Below are 18340 nucleotides of genomic sequence, written 5' to 3'. Positions count from 1 at the left end.
TTCCTACATAGATAGCTACATACCTTTCTCATATTTTGCCCACAAGGAAATTCCTGGTGGGCCCTGAGATCTTTAAAGCAGTTCAGTTGAATTTCACCCCGACAAAGTAAATTGACAGCTTATCTTCACAAATATGGGACAAAGGACGGAACTCAAAGTCATCCCTCTGCTCACCTGAGAAAAATGCATATCTGACTCCTCCCTACCTATACTCTATAATTATTTTATCTTACGTAAAAATGCAGATTCGCTGAGCTCCAGATAAATGCATAATGAACCACTCCTTTCACATGAAAAATGAAATGAGGATGATCAGGGTTGGATGGCATTATTTATTCAGTGAAGCTAATCAAAAGGCTCAACAGAATGTAACTGCTTCCCTCTTTTATCTACCCTCTCCCTCTCTTTTTTTCTTTACTCTTTTTCCATTAAGTATTGAAGCCCACAGACCCTCTCTGGAAAAAGCACACATCGCAGATTTGTCCTGTGGTATGTGTCGCTTTTTCCCCAGGGTGCGTCCTTAACTTTGGCAAAGGAAATTAAAAATGACTGAGACTTGCCTCAGTCATTTTGCCTGACTTCCAGAGGTCATGAATATGCCAATAACTCATGTATAGATTCTACAGTGTACACATGTATCAAGATATCCCTTTGTACTCCATAAATGTATATAATTCTTATGTGTCTATTTAAAATAAAATAAAACTTCAATGATTATGGTTTTTGGGAGGGCATGGTGGCTCATGCCTGTAATCCCAGCACGTTGGGAGGCCAAGGCAGGCAGATCATCTGAGGTTGGGAGTTCGAGGCCAGTCTGGCCAACATGATGAAACCCCGTCTCTACTAAAAATACAAAAAATTAGCTGGGCATGGTGGTGCCTACCTGTAATCCCAGCTACTCAGGAGGCTGAGGCAGGAGAATTGCTTGAACCTGGGAGGCAGAGGTTGCAGTGAGCCAAGATTGTGCCACTGCACTCCAGCCTGGGCAACAGAGCCAGACTCCATCCCTCACCTTCCTCCCAAAAAAGATTACATTTTATACATTTAAAATGTGTGTCTTAACAGAATCATAGAGAAGGGAAGCTAATGGAAATGATACATTTTGAGGAAGGTCAGGACTGGATGCCATTATTTATTTAAAGCATACAAGCCCAACTCCAATCCTTGTCCCACAGTTCTGTGTTCCCCTGATAATGTTCTGTTTGCTGTCCCTAGTTCTACTGGGAGAGAATTTGCTGGTCAAACTGATAAGTGACTGGTTACTAGACACATATCCACTTCTTTTGGTATACAGAATGAGGATACAGAATGTCTAGGATGGCTTTATGGCAGTCATCTAGATCTTGTTGAAGTCTGGGATGCTGAAGAAATCTCATCGTCTGAGTTTCTGACCCTGTAAGGTTGAAGCAACATGGAATGATGGTGACTTGGCCAGAAAAGAATGCTATATTGTGAAGTCTCCCTCTTCTGATAACAAGTGACCCTGTTCCCTCTTTGGTAAGTGAGGAAACTGTGGCTCATGGAAGTGGCATGGCTAATGCATGGCAAGCGAGGTCTGCCTGACTAGGAAGCCTATGTTCTCTCTAATTTATCATTCCTTGCCTGAAGAAAGAGAAGCAGATCTAGCAAAGTGTGGTAGACATAAAAAAAAAAAAAAAAAAAAAAAAAAGTTCATATATTCAGTGTGTTGCTTTTAGCTTCTAGTGATTTCCACAGTACACAATTCTACTCTAGCTATTTGGAGAAAGTTGAAGCCTGGCATGAGAATTCCTTTGATTTTGAGAGCTGACTCCAAATATTTTGTGAAGAAGCATGTGCAAGAATAAGATACATATTTCCATCTCATATTTCCTCCAAGGGCTGAGCCTATTCCTGACTCAGAGAGATATTGCAAAAGAAGCTGGTATTATACACATTGGAAATGACACTCCTTCTAAGGAGCAAAACAACTTTATCATATCAAGCAGAGCAAAGCTCCCCTCTCGGAAAACTAAAAAATGATCAAAATGCAAACTGGATTTGGAGGGGGGAAAAGGTGATGGTAGCAAAAGCAGCTGTCAAAAATAAAGAGGTTACTTGTGAATGACTGAAATGTCCAAGTGTCATGCCACCAGCAGCCACAAATAAAAGCAGATGCTGCAACATTTTTAAAAAGCGTTTCTATAAAAAGAGTAAAATGGCTGCATACAATTAAGAAGTATAATTTTATTGAAAAGCATGAATGGCAAAGCAAAAGGAAATGTCAATATGATAGGGAGTATTGCTCTGTTACCCAGGCTTGAGTGCACTGGCTCAATCACAGCTCAATGAAGCCTCGACCTTCCAGGCTCAAATGATTCTCTCGCCTCAGCGTCTCGAGTAGTTTAGACTACAGGTGCAAGACACCATGCCCGGCTAATTTTTTCATTTTTTGTAGACATAGGGTCTTGCTACGTTGCCCAGGCTGGCCTCTAACTTGTGGGCTCAAGCGATCCTCTTGCATTGACCTTCCAAAGTATGGGGATTATAGGTGTGAGCCACTATGCCCAGCCTCAATATGAATTTTATAAAAGTCCAAATGCTCTGCATGTGGAGAACTTTCCATCTACAAAAAATCGTTCTGCCTTAAGGTGTGCAAAGAAGTGAGGCTAGAACTCATTTCAGAAACAGATTAAGTGGACACCAAAGAATATTTAAGCTTCAGAAGGGAAAGAAAGGTTATCAATGAACAGTAGCTGAGATCACAGGCCCCTTACCTGCGAAGAGAGAGAATCTGTGGTAAGCTGCAGTACAAACCAGAATTCATTTGAAAGATAAAATGCAGAAGCTCCAGGGCCTTAGATGCAGCCTCATTTCCTTTGTACCCTGCCACCCAGCTGTTGCCTATGATTTCACTGAAACAGTTATCACCTCCAGTTAGCAAAATCTAAGGGAGTGATTCTCAATTTCTATTCTGCAAAAGAATCCACTGAAAAGGTTGCTAAAATATAGATTCTTGGCCCACACTCCCCGAAAATGCTGATGCGTTAAGTCTGTGCTGGGCTTAGGAACCCTTATTTTAACAAGCATCCCATGGAAAAGGTCATCGGGGTTCACACTCCAAACTACTGTCTAAGGCTTTAATCCTCAGACTATTGGTTGAGACCTACTAGTAAGTCTTGAAGTCAGCTTAGTGAGATTAGCATTTGAAAAGAAACAGAAGAAAAAACAGAAAAATGTCAGTGTATACTGTGCAATTTTTAGATTCATTCACATATATGAATGTGGGTATACATGTGCAGTGAATTGTGAGGTACAATATATTTCAGACTGTGCATCCCAGCTGAGAAAGTTGGAGAAACAGTGGCCTAAAAGGACATGAAGATCACTTCCCTGTGACCCATTTATCATTTTCTCTATCCCCACACTGAGTTCCAAATCACTCCAGCTCCACTTCCCTCCCATGTCCACAAAAAGGACATAAGACTGTGTTTCTTTGTTCTCCAGTGTCAGGCATGACAACCGGCTTTTCGGCTTCAGGAATGAATATGGACAACTTGAAGGAAGGCTTGCCAAGACCCCAGTGGAGCCTCAGATGTAGCAGATGATGAGAAGTGAGTGAAAACCATTTAGATTCCGACCTGGGGATCTTCCAAAGGTCTGGAGGAAGAGAAGTGGCAAGAAGGAAAGGGTAGAAAATGAGGGGCAAACTCTGGAGAGTAGGTTGAGACCTCAGAAGCTGGAAGGTGAGCCAATGCATTATTCTTTCCATATGGAGATGATGTTAGTAACCCACCTGCAGGAGCTGGAGTGTTTTTAGCTATTTTTCCTCCCAGCAATGGCACAGATCCTTTTCCATTCATTCATATTATCTTGATCCAACTTATAGTGAAAATAATAAGGTTTCACAGGTGCTGGTCTAGATATGAACAGGCTCACCACTTGTTCTCCTGCATATAGCCTAACCATGTGAGAAAGAGCCACCAGAAAGACAGCACCAGGAAAATAATGCCAAGCATGTTTAGCCCGGTGTGCTATTCATCTCTCCCAGCTTCTCCACTCTGGTCTTTCCAGCCCCTTGGGAATTCCTCCACTAGGTCCATTTGGAAAAGAGTACCAAGGAGGCTCAGGGGACTGAAAACCAGCTGTGCACTGTGGCTTGGGTTATCTTCAATTTGAGGAAGCTGTTTTTCTCATTCCCTAGCTCCCTTCTCCATGCCACCACCACAAAAGAGTACCTTTTCCTAATGTTCACAAAGGTTTAATATAGGCTAGCAGTACCCCAGGGGAAGAGAGCTCCATTCCTTTAACAAGTCACTGTGCCTTTTCATGACATCAGGTAGTCTTTCGGTGTTCAAAAGACACCCACATTCAACACACATGCAATCACCACTCTTTGCTCTAAGTAGCTTTTGTAATGACCATATCTCCGCTCCAGCCCTTCAAAATCGGAGGGTGTGCCTACTAACAAACATCCTGGATGGCCTATCAGAGTAAGTGAAGTCCTTAAAAAAGAATAGAAACCCAAGATGTAAGCATAAATCACTCCAATAATTCCATAGTATCTGGCCACAGGCATCTCAGCTACATCTTCACTTAACTAGGTCATTTTAGGGGGCTTGCAGTGTCTAGGACACCACTTATTTTTTAGAGTCTTATTTTGTTGGGGATCAATTCAGAAAAAAAAGTGAAGCTTCATGGGATATGTACACATTGTCACCATTTAGAGAAAATGACAGAAGTGAAGGAAAAAAGAAGCATCCTACTTATAAGGTCAATTTGGCTCATGCGTGTCTGTGATCTCAGGGTCTCACAGTTCACACACTGCCACACAAATGTTCCAACCAGTCCATCCACAGCCACTCATTATGCCAGTAAGTGGATGATACTTTTTTTTATTTTTTATATATTTTTTAGCAGAGCCATTTTAAACCTCGGCTATAACAACACTTGCACATCCAATTCATTGTCATTATCTTTGCTAAATGCTTTCAGTGAAGGAGGGATGAGAAAACAGGTCTTTTGTATTCCTGGGCTATCAATAATCTTCTTCCTTGGAGGTGAATGTTTCACTCCAAAGGAAAAAAATGACTCTATTTTATACTTGCTATTTGTCTATCCTGTATAAGTGAGGACTGAAAATGTGAAGTATATAGCACTTGCTAGGCACTCAGTACATGTTGATATGGATTCTCTTTGGGGTGAAGGAAGGTGGGTTATCAAGCAGGCTCCTGTTTCTCTGGGGAACAGAACTGTACAGAAGAGGGGAAGGCAGTGTTCACAGGTACCTGAGGGAACCCGCAGGTACCAGCCCTCTTCTTGGTACAGCAGACTTAGGACTGAATATGTGGCTTCTGCAATTTAATCACCATTGGACTTCCTACAGCCTAATGGTGTATGTCAATTAGTATATTAGGATATGTAACTTACCAATCAGACACATCAATTTAGGGTAACTGGATAAACAAGCTAACTTGTGGCTGAGGCCTAAACCTGGGTCATCATCCTAACATGTCAGAAATGTCTTTGTTTTTTCTCTTAGTCTGTAATTCCTCCTAACACACAAGCTTCCAATTCTAGGCTCTGGTCGTGTTAGACTATTTGCATCCCCTCTCTCAATGAACCACAATCTTTGACACCCCTTTGCACCTGCTTTTCTCTGTACTTGGAATGCCCACCCATCCTTTACCTTCCTCTGCATAGTCAACACCTACTTCTAGGAAGTCTTTTCTGTCCATTGATAGTGGGTTAGGGCCCACCCTCAAGGCTGCCCAGGCTTGCCTCTGTCATTGGACTGATGCCATTATCATCCCTCTGTTTCCCAAGCAGTCTCCTCACTAGACTCTGTACTCCCTGGGGATTTGTAATACATTCTTTGAGTGAATGAATGCACAGGATGGGTATTAAATGAATGGAGGAGTGAGTGGTGAAAGAATGAACCCAGGATTGGAACACAAAGTTCAGAACCCAACTTCCCATACTATCCTTTCTCTCACAATATCCTTGTCAATTGCAAAACAAATAGCTAGGTTTAATAAGGTGGCTAGGGAAATTGAGGTCTTTAGAGGAAAAAAGTGAGTAGCTAGCCTATTGCCTCCTCTGAATCACATTTATTTGCTCTTCTGGATAAGATAACGAATATCTAGCTAATAGATTATTAACCACAAAATATGTCTTGGTTCTCAAGAAAGATGGCATGAGATTGTTACCATTTTATACATCCTTATATATTAACAAAAAATAAAGCACTCACTCTAGAAAAGAACACTAGATCTCCACTGCTCTCCTTGGCCCAGGGTTCCACAAACACTGTTACTTACATATGCCTTGGTTAACCTTGCCAGCAAATCTTGAATTCAACTTTGTGTGCAAGAGTGGGTTTTCTTCCATGTAGCAAAGTGAGGCAACTATCACAGTCAGAGACAGAACATAACTAGGGCTTGCCTTATCCTGGCCCAAGACCATCTAACACATCTTGGAGAGATCTCCATGTCTCCTGAACAATATAACTATCTACTGTAAGTCTGTAATGAAAGATTAAACCTCCTTACATTGAACCTGAACCCCCTTTTCTGTGAAGCTATGAGTGTATGACATTTAGAAAATTCTCTCCCCTTCCAATGAGACTGGAACAATAGACTAATTATGCAAGCTCCGTGTGACACTGGAGCCTCAAATTTTTGTAAGAAGATTCTGGCCATAAATAATTTTTTTTTGGGCGGGGGGGGGGGGAACAGAGTGTTGCTCTGTCACCGAGGCTGCAGTGCAGTGGCACAATCTTGGCTCCCTGCAACCTCCGCCTCCCGGGTTCAAGTGATTCTCCTGCCTCAGCCTTCCAAGTAGCTGGGATTACAGGTGCCTGCCATCACGCCTGGCTAATTTTTGTATTTTTAGTAGAGGCGGGGTTTCACCATGTTGGCCAAGCTGGTGTTGAACTCCTGACCTCAAGTGATCTGCCTGCCTCGGCCTCCCAAAGTGCTGGGATTATAGGTGTGTGCCACCACACCCAGACATCATAAATACATTTTTGATAAATACATTTTTTGAAAGCCAATTTTCCCTGCTTTTCAGGATAACCTCCCAGGGATTGTATTTTGAGAACAAAGTCTCTGAATATCTGTCATTAAGCTTCTTTGCTTGGCTGAGCCGACAGGAGGATACCATTGCCATGCTTACATCCGGGCATACATGCTATGGAGAATGGCTGCCAAATATGACCCTAAGGGAAAGAAGAGAAAGCTTACTGACCTTGTGCAGCTCCACAGGAGTTGGAGACATGATCTCCTTTATTTCTTGTTTCATTTTTCTCAGGGTTACTGACTTCCTACCCACATCTGAAGGCAGGGTGTTGCTCCGAGTTGTTTGGCTGTAGTGTGGCCGCGAGCTGCTGCGCTCCTGGAAGCTGGCCTGTCGCCCCAGCTGACTGCGAGGTGTTGGAGCCTCATGATTCAAACTCATCGTGCTCCCCGACATGATTGTTGCCTGTGGCATTGACAATTTTTAGAAACAGTTAAGCCATGGACTAAGGAAAGGGTTTGGTGCCCAACAGTAAGCACATTTATCCTTCTGCGAGGTAAAAATACAGTCTCTTCAGGGCAAAACCAAAGGCTGGAGAATGGATGTACTAATGGAACTATGAAAGTCTGGAAAATGCTTTGCAAGTGACATTTATAATGCACGTCTCAAATCCAATTTAAGTACTTAAGCCGTTGAGTTTATTTAATCAAATACCACCCCTGGCAGTTTTGAGGCAAATTGAAATGCTCTAACATTTGCTTACTGTAAACTACATTTTAAGCATTAACTTTCCACTGAGTGGGTTCTAACAGATGGGATTCATGAGGCCACCTTGAATATATCTTACAGAAATGAACCAAGAACTTCTCAATGGACACCAGGCTGCCTGTACTTGCAATGCTGCCTCTATCTCCAACGGCAGCTAACAATGGGTTGGAATGGGATGACTGATATAAAGGCAAGGGGTTCTTCCCAGGCGTCTGTCTAGCACTGAATATTGTCTTTCCTGTGGCCAAGTGGCCTGTCCCCAAAGTTTGTAGACCAGCTAAGTCTCCATATTATTTGGTACAGATTAAATGTTTCTTAGAAATACCCTTTGTATAAGATCCTCAGAGAATCTTTTCATTTTTTATCATTTATTATGTTCTTATATTCAACTTTTTGCTCACAAGCAGTAGGACTTGAATTGGATGTTACCAGTGAATTGGGAAGTTTGTTTGGTTTCAAATATGTTCTTCCCTGAATACTTCACAAGCAATGACAAGATTAGATACCAAAGATGAACAAGGCTCAGAACTGGGGGGGAAAAAAAAAAAAAAGGATTTGAAACCAATATCAAGTAGTGGATATTCATTTCTCATGGTCGGAGAATGCTAAAATTCTGAAAACATGCCCGTAGCCAGCTCTGTACTCCTGGGTGTAATGGTATAAAGGTAAACTAGCATTGATAAATCTGCCTGAAACCATGCGGACAGAAAACAAGTTCCATTTGCCACGTGATTTAGTTGTTTATGTTAATACTGATGCTAAAAGTAACAGAAGCTTAACTCGTTGAGTCTTTTGAATGTAGTCACTCATTTAAGCCTCACAACAACTCTATGGGGTAGGTGCTATTACTTCTCTCAATTTATTTATTTATTTATTTTCTTTTTTGAGACAGACTCTCACCCTGTCACCCAGGCTGGGGTGCAGTGGTGTGATCCTGGCTCACTGTAGCCTCTGCCTTCTTTGTTCAAGCAATTCTTGTGCCACAGCCTCCCAAGTAGCTGGTACTACAGGCAAGGACCACCACGCTCGGCTAATTTTTGTATTTTTAGTAGAGATGGATTTCACCATGTTGGCCAGGCTGGTCTGGAACTGCTGATCTCAAGTGACCTACCCAACTTAGCCTCCCAAAGTGCTGGGATTACAGGTGTGAGTCACCACACCTGGCCATTCCTCCCAACTTATAGGTAAGCAACTGAGGCACAAAGAGGCTGACTCACCCAAGCTCACATTGGTAGTAAATGAGCCGAGGGCACTTTATAAAACTATTGATCATAAGGGAATACTGCAAAGTGAGTCGAGTTTTTATCTGTCACGTCTCTAAGATTTCATGATTCTCAAATTCACCTGGTGTTCAGCTAGACACACACTATTAACAAGATCTTTGAACAACAGCCAAGTGTTGGCACACATGTGCATATATCTAACAACTTTGTTGAAAAAGAAATGAAACAAGTAGACCATTCACATCTTGGCTAGATCAGTTATCATACTGATAATTTTGAAAAAGAAAATTATAACTGTAAAGACACTTGCTGATCACTGAACATTAACATGTGCTAAGTCCCATACAGATTGTATGTAGAATATCATGTAATACATAAGTAACCCTACACAATAGATATTAAAATTACCATACATCCTCATTTCAGTAAAGGAAAGAGATGCATGGACAAGTTAAGCAACTTGCCCAAGAGCCAGGGCATGGAGCTCTAGCATTCTGACTCCAGAACTCTCGTTCTTGACTGTTCGGTGCTTCTCGGTGAAATGTTAGGTTGAACCATATAAAACTTCCTTTTTAGTAAGTAGAAAGATGCCTAGCATTTAAAAACAAGTGTGGGCTGTTTATATAACAGTTTATTTCAGACAAATACCCTTTTTAAGTTGATTGAAACCTTTCTTTACTGGCTTCATTGGTGTCATGGGATATTCTTTATTTTATGGCACTTACTCATGTATATTTTATTTTATTTTATTATTTATTTATTTATTTATTTATTTTTAAACAGAGTCTCACTCTGTCGCCAGGCTGAAGTTCAGTGGTGCGATCCCAGCTCACTGCAACCTCTGCCTCCTGGGTTCAAGCGATTCTCTTGCCTCAGCCTCCCAAGTAGCTGGGATCACATGTACTTGTCACCAAGCCTGGCTAATTTTTGTATTTTTAGTAGATATGAGGTTTCTCCACATTGGCCAGGCTGATCTCAAACTCCTGACCTCAGGTGATCCGCCTGCCTCAACCTCCCAAAGTGCTGGGATTACCGGCCTGAGGCACCGTGCCCACCCCATTTCTGTGTTTAATCTAGTGTATCTGACAGTGCTCAGTGGTTATTTTCTTGCCATGCTGACCCTCCATTTATTATTTTTACCTACTTAGACTAGTTGTTTGCTTTGTTAACATCTGTTTTTAAATATTCATTTTTCATGAGAATGACAGGACATGTGTTGGAAGTAAAACACTTAATCACTACATCTGGGAGACCACAGTTTTGCTTTGATGAATCTTAGCTGCCATAGAAGAAATTACAAATTGATTTAGAAAAGTTTCTGATGGAAGAAATAAGATACTATCACTAATTCTTTGGTTCGCATTTCCAAGTAAGTATGTGAGTCTGTATAGTAATCAAAATTTGATTACTTTGTTTAAAATGAACGTTAGGTAGCATCTAAGAAGGAACATAAAAGGTAAAACAAATATAAAAACTAAAATAAAAAGCTAAAAAAACAATTATTTTTAATTACCTAGGATTTGCTTTGGTCTCAAGAGTATGTATTACCTGTTTTCATTTGCCGTAATTCATAATTGCATATTATCCCTAAGGCAACCTAGAGTTCTCTATCTGACATTTAGTTAAATCTTCTTCCTATATTATGCTAAACACAAAATAGTTAAATAGTGTTCATTAATAGTTTAAATAGTTAAATAGTGTTCATTAATCAAGAAAGGGCAAAAATACTAATAGTTAATTTTTACTGAATACTTTGTTGAATACTTGTTTAGTGCCACATAATTATTAGCTCATTATAATTTCCATCTTTTATAGAAGAAATATCTGATGAGAGGTTGAAAACTTGTCCAAAGACTCATTCAAATTTCTCTCCTTTGTTAAGGCTATACATTTTTCAATGCTAAAGTTGAACCTAAATTATTGCTAGCTATAGGGAAAATGATTAGTAAACTAATTTTCATTTCCATTTCAATTGTAATCATCTTTCATCTTAGCTAACCTTCTACATTTATTAGTATTATAGTGTGCTTTAACTTTTAATGCTGGATGTGAATTTAATATGCAAGAATCTAGCTCTAATATTTTTTGCATTTCCAATCAAGGGAATGGGGTTCATTTAAACCAATAAATAAATATGCTTTGTGATAATAGTCTAAATATAACTAATTTATGACTTTGCCAATCATTCATCCTAGTTGAGGATTTAATTTCCCTTTGGCTTATAAATTCAACTCATTTGCTTTCTGCATTAATAATGTCAAGGGCCACACCTGTCTGGAGCTATGTTACAGCAAAGTCATAGGCTGTGGCAACATAAAGTCTACTCTTGCTGATGGATGTTGTTTTCATCAGATAACTCAATTTCTGGGTGAAAACAGAACCTCATTGTATTACTTTTTACATCATTTTATTTTTGCCTAATGTACAACAAGCTGTTAGAAAAACAACTTTTTTCTTCAAAAGGGAAGTATCAAAATGCACAAGGAAAAAGCAGCATGAGCCAAAACGTGCTTTCAAAAGCAGGGCTATGTTCAAGAATTGTGAATTGTGCTCATTATTCAGTTTGGACTACTTTTCTTCATCATTCTACATGCAGAAGGTGGTACAGGTTTAAATAAGCCGGCCAATACTTAAGCATTCTGTTCTTTTTGAAAGTTGTGTAAAAAGGAATCACTGCTAACATCTTACTTCATTTAGACTTTACAGGATTATCCATGTCCAGAACCTTTAACTGTGCTCTGAAGCTGCAGTTCATGCCAGGTAATACCGTGACGTTTACAAGTTCAAACTAATATTTTTCTTCATAATTCTCTTTGCAGATTCACAGACATTAGAATCACATAAAATATCCACACATGCAATTGAGAAGCAAAATAATATAAAGATGAGTAATCATTTTAGAATTGCAAGAGTTTCACCCCATTATGCCATTCACATTCCTTATGGTGACTTGGGGACCTCATAAGACATCAAAATAAAAATGAGACTTTTGCCACTTTATTTTTTACAGCTCAGAAAATTTAAAAGAACATAAAAGGAAACAGTCCAGGACTTCCCAGACTAAAGTGTGAATACCATCAGCGAATTCATGGCTTTGATTAAAGAACTCACCAGGAGTTCAGCCATTACATTCCATCTCATTCTTCCTTGAATTCACACTAAGTTAATACAGATGGAATCAGGATTTGCAATTAACAGCAACGTACTATGTAATATTTTTGCTGCTTATCAAATAGTCTGGCCTTTTTCACCAGCTGCATTGTCATCTACTTTAAGGACAAAACAAAGTAAAATAAAATTTCCTCTTATGTTCCTCTTAGCGATCAAATTAATTTCTATACCATGTACAAATGAAAACATGCCAAAGAAACCTTTCTAAAGCAACTAAGAGAATGGGATGCGCCGCTGCTGGGAGACTTAGCTCGCTTTTTAGCGATTTGGTGGGAAACAGATACAGTCAGGGTTAGCAGGGAGCAATGGCAGAAGCCACAAGTCAGTAAGCTTGAGGGGTGGAGATGGGGAAATAAATACTTTTGACTGCATTGTATAAAATCAAATTGCTGTCCAGAAGGCAAGGGGGTAGGGAAGGCAGCTTCACAAGCAAAAATATAAACATAAAGGGTAGCTACCAAGAGAGTCATGTTTCTCAAAGACACACGCCTGTCAGCTTTCTCCTGTGGAAAGGGTTAAAGCTTTTAAATGAACTGGTGTGAGAAATGCAAACTTAAAAGGACCAAAAAAAATGAATGTAGAAACAATAAAAGTAAGTAGCAGGACTGAGGCTACCTCCAGTTCTCTCAGAATTCCTGACTGTCCGCAGGTCTCCAAATCCTCCAGCGCTTGAGACCAGAAGTTCTCCTCTTGTTCTGTCTCTGCACTATCGGCAGCCCCTGCAAAACTGTTGTCAAGAAACACAGGCTGGGTTAGGACCTTGCCAGACCTTTTTTTTTTTTTTTGAGACAGAGTCTTGCTCTATAGCCCAGGCTGGAGTGCAGTGGCACAATCTCGGCTCACTGAAAGCTCCACCTCCCGGGTTCACACCATTCTCCTGCCTCAGCCTCCCGAGTAGCTGGGACTACAGGTGCCTGCCACCACGCCCAGCCTTTTTTTTTTTTTTATTTTTTATTTTTAGTAGAGACGGGGTTTCACATTTTAGACAGGATGGTCTTGATCTCCTGACCTCGTGATCTGCCTGTCTCGGCCTCCCAAAGTGCTAGGATTACAGGCATGAGCCACTGCACCCGGCTTTTTTTTTTTTTGTATCCAAAATATCTCTCCTTCATCTCACACAAAATAAAGACAGACAGACATTTTGGATCAGGCTTTCTTTCACCTGTGCCTTCCAAGTATATGAGCTTCAGCAGAGGAACGCTTTAGGAAATGCAGTGTTGTGAAGATGGAAAGTATGGTCCGTGGTCTTACTACCAGATTTCAGACTATTTGTGGCTGCTGCTAAATGGGCTGCAGCCACATGATGACCCTATTGGAATGGGATGGAATGCTGGAAATGTATTTCAGCTGCTTATCTACAAGGAAAGAGAAATCAAAATTTTCTCTAAGAGAGAAACTTATTTCTCTAAGAGAGAAATAAGTGTTTTTCCCACTTATTTAAAGATCACTATAAGTAAACCAAATGCTATCACTTTTTATAAATTTCCTTAAAATGTTTTGGTAAGGAACAAAATGGTAAAATATACTTTGCTGAAAAGATGGATCCATGAGGTATCTTAAAAAAAAATGTAACTTAATGTGAAACTAACTTTTAAAAGAAAGGAGAGGGGCACAGTGCAGTGGCTCACGCCTGTAATCCCAGCACTTTGGGAAGCCTAGGTGGGCAGATTACTTGAGGTCAGGAGACCAGCCTGGCCAACATGGTGAAACCTCGTCTCTACTAAAAATAACTAAAAACACAAAAATTATCTGGCGTGGTGGCAGGCGCCTGTAGTCCCAGCTAATTGGGGGCCTAAGGCAGGAGAATTGCTTGACCCTGGGAGGTAGAGGTTGCAGTGAGCTGAGATCATGCCACTGCACTCCAGCCTGGGTGACAGAGTGAGACCTTGTCTCAAAAATAAAAAATAGGCTGGGAATGGTGGCTCACACGTGTAATCCCAGCACTTTGGGAGGCTGAGGCAGGCGGATCATGAGGGTCAGGAGTTCGAGACCAGCCTGGTCAACACGATGAAACCCTGTCTCTAGTAAAAATACAAAAATTAGCCAGGCGTGGTGGTGCATGCCAATAATCCCAGCTATTTGGGAGGCTGAGACAGGAGAATCACTTGAACCCAGGAGGTGGAGGTTGCAGTGAGCCGAGATGGCGCCACTGCACTCCAGCCTAGGCAATAGAGTGATACTCCATCTCAAAAAATAAAATAAAATAAAAAATAAAAATAATACAAGACAAAATTAAAAAACAAAAATTAGGCAGATGTGGTGGCACATGCCTATAATCCCAGTTACTCAGGAGGCTGAGGCATGGGAATCACTAGAACCTGGAAGGTAGAGGTTGCATTGAGCCGAGATCTTGCCATTGCACTGCAACCTGGGCAGCAAAGTGAGACTCTGTCTCAAAAAAATAATAAAATAAAATAAAGGAGAGGAACCTACTTGTCATAAGGAAGGGGGTGCAAAGTTTACAGAAGCAGCTTCTCCCCAGGTGCTACTACTGTTTTCATTAGGGGAAACCCAGCTCTTGTCCTGTTGTGTGGTGCTCAGGCTGCCACTGGTCAGGCAGCTTTTAGAATCCTGCCATGTGGCCAGCATGGATGATTATGGTGGCTTTAAGAAGCCCATACTAACAATATGTGCCACTGGCAGTACAGAAGTTCAAATCTTGCCCACATGACCATGTAGTCATCTTGGATGGGGCAGCATTGGTTGAAAACCTTACCCACTGGCTGTGGACCGGTCCCAGTCTTCATTACTCAGCCCCACATCTGGGTAAGTCTGGCTTCGAGGCTTAGTGACTGGCGACAAGCTGCCTCTCTGTTTTGGACTCCTCCAGTCATAGGTGTTGAAATTGTATCCTGAGGCCTGAAAACTGGTGCCTAAAATATAAACAAGGTGTTAGCATTGGGCCCAAGGATTACTTAATACATTGAGAAATTACATTGTTAACCAGTAGAGGAGTTGAATAATAACAGCAATGACAATGACAATAGTGAACACATTGTGTGTGCTTATTGTGCACCAAGGACTTCACCAAGTACTTCATTTTGAGCCATCTTTTTTCTTTAGAGCCATCTTTGGAGGTAGATACTCATTATTTGCATTTTACAGATGAGGACACTGATGGCTTAGAACAGTGGTTTCAAGTACCCAAGGCTACTTGCAAACTTTCTTGGGAGTTCAAGTCACAATTAGGAGAATCAGTTTTCAGATCCTCAAGTTCTAGACGCACTTCTTCCCAAAACTGGCTTAGCTGAGATCTGCCAGTTAGTTCTCCCTTCTCATTTCCTCCTTCACAACTGTACTCCTGCCACTTTACAAACAAAAGACATATTTCTCATCCATTTCAAATCTTTTTTTTTTTTTTTTTGAGATGGAGTCTTGCTCTGTCGTCCAGGATGGAGTACAGTGGTGCGATCTTGCCTCACTGCAACCTCCTCCTCCCGGGTTCAAACAATTCTCCTTCCTCAGCCTCCCAAGTAGCTAGGATTACAGAAGTGCACCACCACACCCAGTTAATCTTTTTTATTTTCAGTAGAGACAGGGTTTTACCATGTTGGCAAGGATGGTCTCGAACTCCTGACCTCAGGTGATCCACCCACCTCGGCCTCCGAGAGTGCTGTGATTAGAGGCATGAGCCATCGTGCTGGCCACATTTCAAGTATTTGAAAGTGCCTGGGCCCGGGGATATAGACTCCCAGCTGCCAAATCAAGGGATAATTTGGGAAAGCCTTGTTCCTGTGATGAAGTCTGTTGGGAACAAGGCCTTATTTCAACCAGGCACAAACTCACAGCAAGGCTTTCACCCCTCTCTCTCGTCCATCTCTCATGCTGCCTCAGAGAATTCAGAAGGGCAACGGATGTCAGGGATAAGGAGCCTGCTGCATTTATTGTTTATTTGAATTGCAAAATGCTGACTTTTTTCCACCAAGGAGTTATATCTGATTAGCCTGATGGGTGAGACAGTGAGGAATGGCTTTGGCTATTAGGTTACATAATGGACACTTTCCACAAATTTGAGCTGAAGCTGTAGTTCCAAGATTTTGATAGAAACATTTTTAAAGCATTTTTACAACAAACTGGAAATTACAGTCTTTGCAAGTATTTACATTTTGTGAGAAAAACATTTAGACAACAACTTTTAGTAGGTGATGGGGTATATAGTTCTTCAAAATTATTTTGGGGGTTTAAGTGGGGCTCGATTGTAGGTCTGACTCCATAGGTTGTGCTGTAATCATCACATACTCCTTCATCCACTACCTCAGGTTGTGACGTGTGTGTGCATGTGTATTTACATGGATGCATTGGCTTGGAATATGATATGTGTTTCTTACTGTGCTTAAATCATTTAATACAGCAAACAGACCTGGACCCGCATTTTCAGGTACAGTTAAATGGTCTGATCGCGTAAGATGATTCTATCTCCATGATATCTTGTTTCCTTTTCCCCGTTCACTTTCTCTCTACCTGTTGTCGAAGCCTCTAGTGCCGTTTTTGCTACTAGTTTAAAGCCCAAGGACAACAGGGTATCTGAAGGATAATACTCTCTGATCAAAAGGATTTGATCTCAAGAACCCAGGGCAATGCCTACCACCACATGATGGAAATACTCTAAGAACCTTATATTTTAGGACACCAAGGATTAGAAGACCTTGGAGCAGAGGAAATATTTACAGTTCAATATCTCATTCTCTCTCTTTTTCCTAGATAACTGCAGAAGCATGGTTAGCCATCTGGGAAGAAGTCTTGTGTGATGAATGCAGTTTTCTGTCAAAAGTGTTGACTTAAGGAAATACAGATGTGTCTTCTCTTGAAGGGGAACTAAGTAGCTGTGAATTTCATCCTGGCTCCCTCTGATGGACTAACCATTTTCTCCTTCTGAACCAACCGAACCAACCCCAAATACCTGAAGTCTCAGCTTTTATAATACGAAGAGTTTGGGGAAGCCTGTACCTCACTTTCTTTAACTGGTTTCAACCCTCAACCTTTCAAAGAGCCAATGCTAATTGGTGGTGTCTTCCTGGAGTATCCTTTTCTGACAAGCATTAACCTGAATGACCACTGAGTTCCCTGGTGAAATTTCAACATTAGACTGATTTTCTTTCCAACTGTTGTTTGTATAATAAGTAGTTCTTGGAGACTTAGGCAAGAGTGCAAGAATGGGCTTGAGCAGATGTGCACCACCATCAGTAGGAAACTGCTAATCTTGAAAGGCATATGTATCTCTAATAAGGATGCCTTGTCTTAATAAGCACTATTAAATGATTATTGCATTACAACAAAGCAGAGAAAGAAAAGGGGATAAGATTCAAATCTCTTTGGGTGAAATGTAAAGTCAGAAAACCTGATCCCAGCTCTTCCCTAGTCCGTGCTATGCTGACCCAGAGATTAAAGTAAGAGAAGTTGACCAGGTGCGGTGGCTCACGTCTAGCACTTTGGGAGGCCAAGACAGGCAGATGGCTTGAGCTTAGGAGTTCAAGACCAGCCTGGGCAATCAGCCATCTCTACAAAGAAAACAAACAAACAAAAACCCAAACCTCCAAAATTAGCTAGGCATGGTGGCACATGCCAGTTACTTGGGGCGCTGAGGCAGGAAGATCGCTTAAGTCTGGTCGTTGAGGCTGCAGCGAGCCAAGTTTGCACCACTGCACTCTAGCCTGGGTGACAAAGCGAGACCCTATTTCAAAAATAGAAAAGTAACTGGGCATGGTTATGCATACCTGTAATACCAGCTACTTGAGAGGCTGAGATAAGAGGATCCCTTGAGCCCAGGAGTTCACAACCAGTCTGAGCAACATAGCAAGACCCTGTCTCAAAAATAAATAAATAAATAAAACTTAATAAAAGTAAAGTCAGAAAAGACCAAGGTTGAAATCCTAGCTCAGCCACTTCCTCACATCACAGACTGGCCAACTAACCTCAGGGTACAATGGGGATAACAATAGGTACTTTACTAGGTTGGTAAGAGAATGAAGAAGAATGAAAACACACCTTATGAAAGTGCCTAGAACACAAGGAGGTTTTAATGAACATAGATGCCCATTGTTACTATATACTAAGCCCTTCAACCTCTCAAGATCTTGGTTTCTTTATCTCTAAGGTAGGGAGACAAGGAAAAGAGATAAGTCTCAGCATTATTAATGCAGTAAACATTCGGGTGTCTCTTAAGTATCAGATACTATATATCAGGAACTAAAATGCAAAGGGAA

General features: G+C 41.0%; 1 protein-coding gene and 1 long non-coding RNA gene across 29 annotated transcripts in view; one reads left to right on the top strand and one right to left on the bottom strand.

Annotated features, from left to right (window-relative positions):
• The window catches only part of LOC105473429 (glutamate receptor interacting protein 1), a 711108-nt gene that overhangs the window by 15440 nt on the left and 677328 nt on the right, over positions 1-18340 (bottom strand). For 19 of the 28 annotated variants that reach the window (XM_071071489.1, XM_011727248.3, XM_011727253.3 and 16 more), the window contains 4 exons: positions 14854-15010; positions 12753-12864; positions 12596-12640; positions 7207-7440 (listed from right to left, as the gene is read on the bottom strand). In XM_071071489.1, coding sequence (XP_070927590.1) covers positions 7207-7440; positions 12596-12640; positions 12753-12864; positions 14854-15010 — 548 coding nt within the window. The remainder of the gene's footprint in view (positions 1-7206; positions 7441-12595; positions 12641-12752; positions 12865-14853; positions 15011-18340) is intronic. The other 9 variants (XM_071071493.1, XM_071071494.1, XM_071071488.1 and 6 more) reach the window with 1 other exon arrangement.
• LOC139356716 (uncharacterized) lies at positions 1343-17198 on the top strand. Its single transcript, XR_011609057.1, has 3 exons — positions 1343-1497; positions 3466-3572; positions 16839-17198. It is a non-coding gene; the product is annotated as an uncharacterized lncRNA (long non-coding RNA).

Source organism: Macaca nemestrina, chromosome 10, assembly GCF_043159975.1.
Source record: "Macaca nemestrina isolate mMacNem1 chromosome 10, mMacNem.hap1, whole genome shotgun sequence".
NCBI lineage: Eukaryota > Metazoa > Chordata > Mammalia > Primates > Cercopithecidae > Macaca > Macaca nemestrina.
This window is presented reverse-complemented; position numbering and strand designations above follow the sequence as displayed.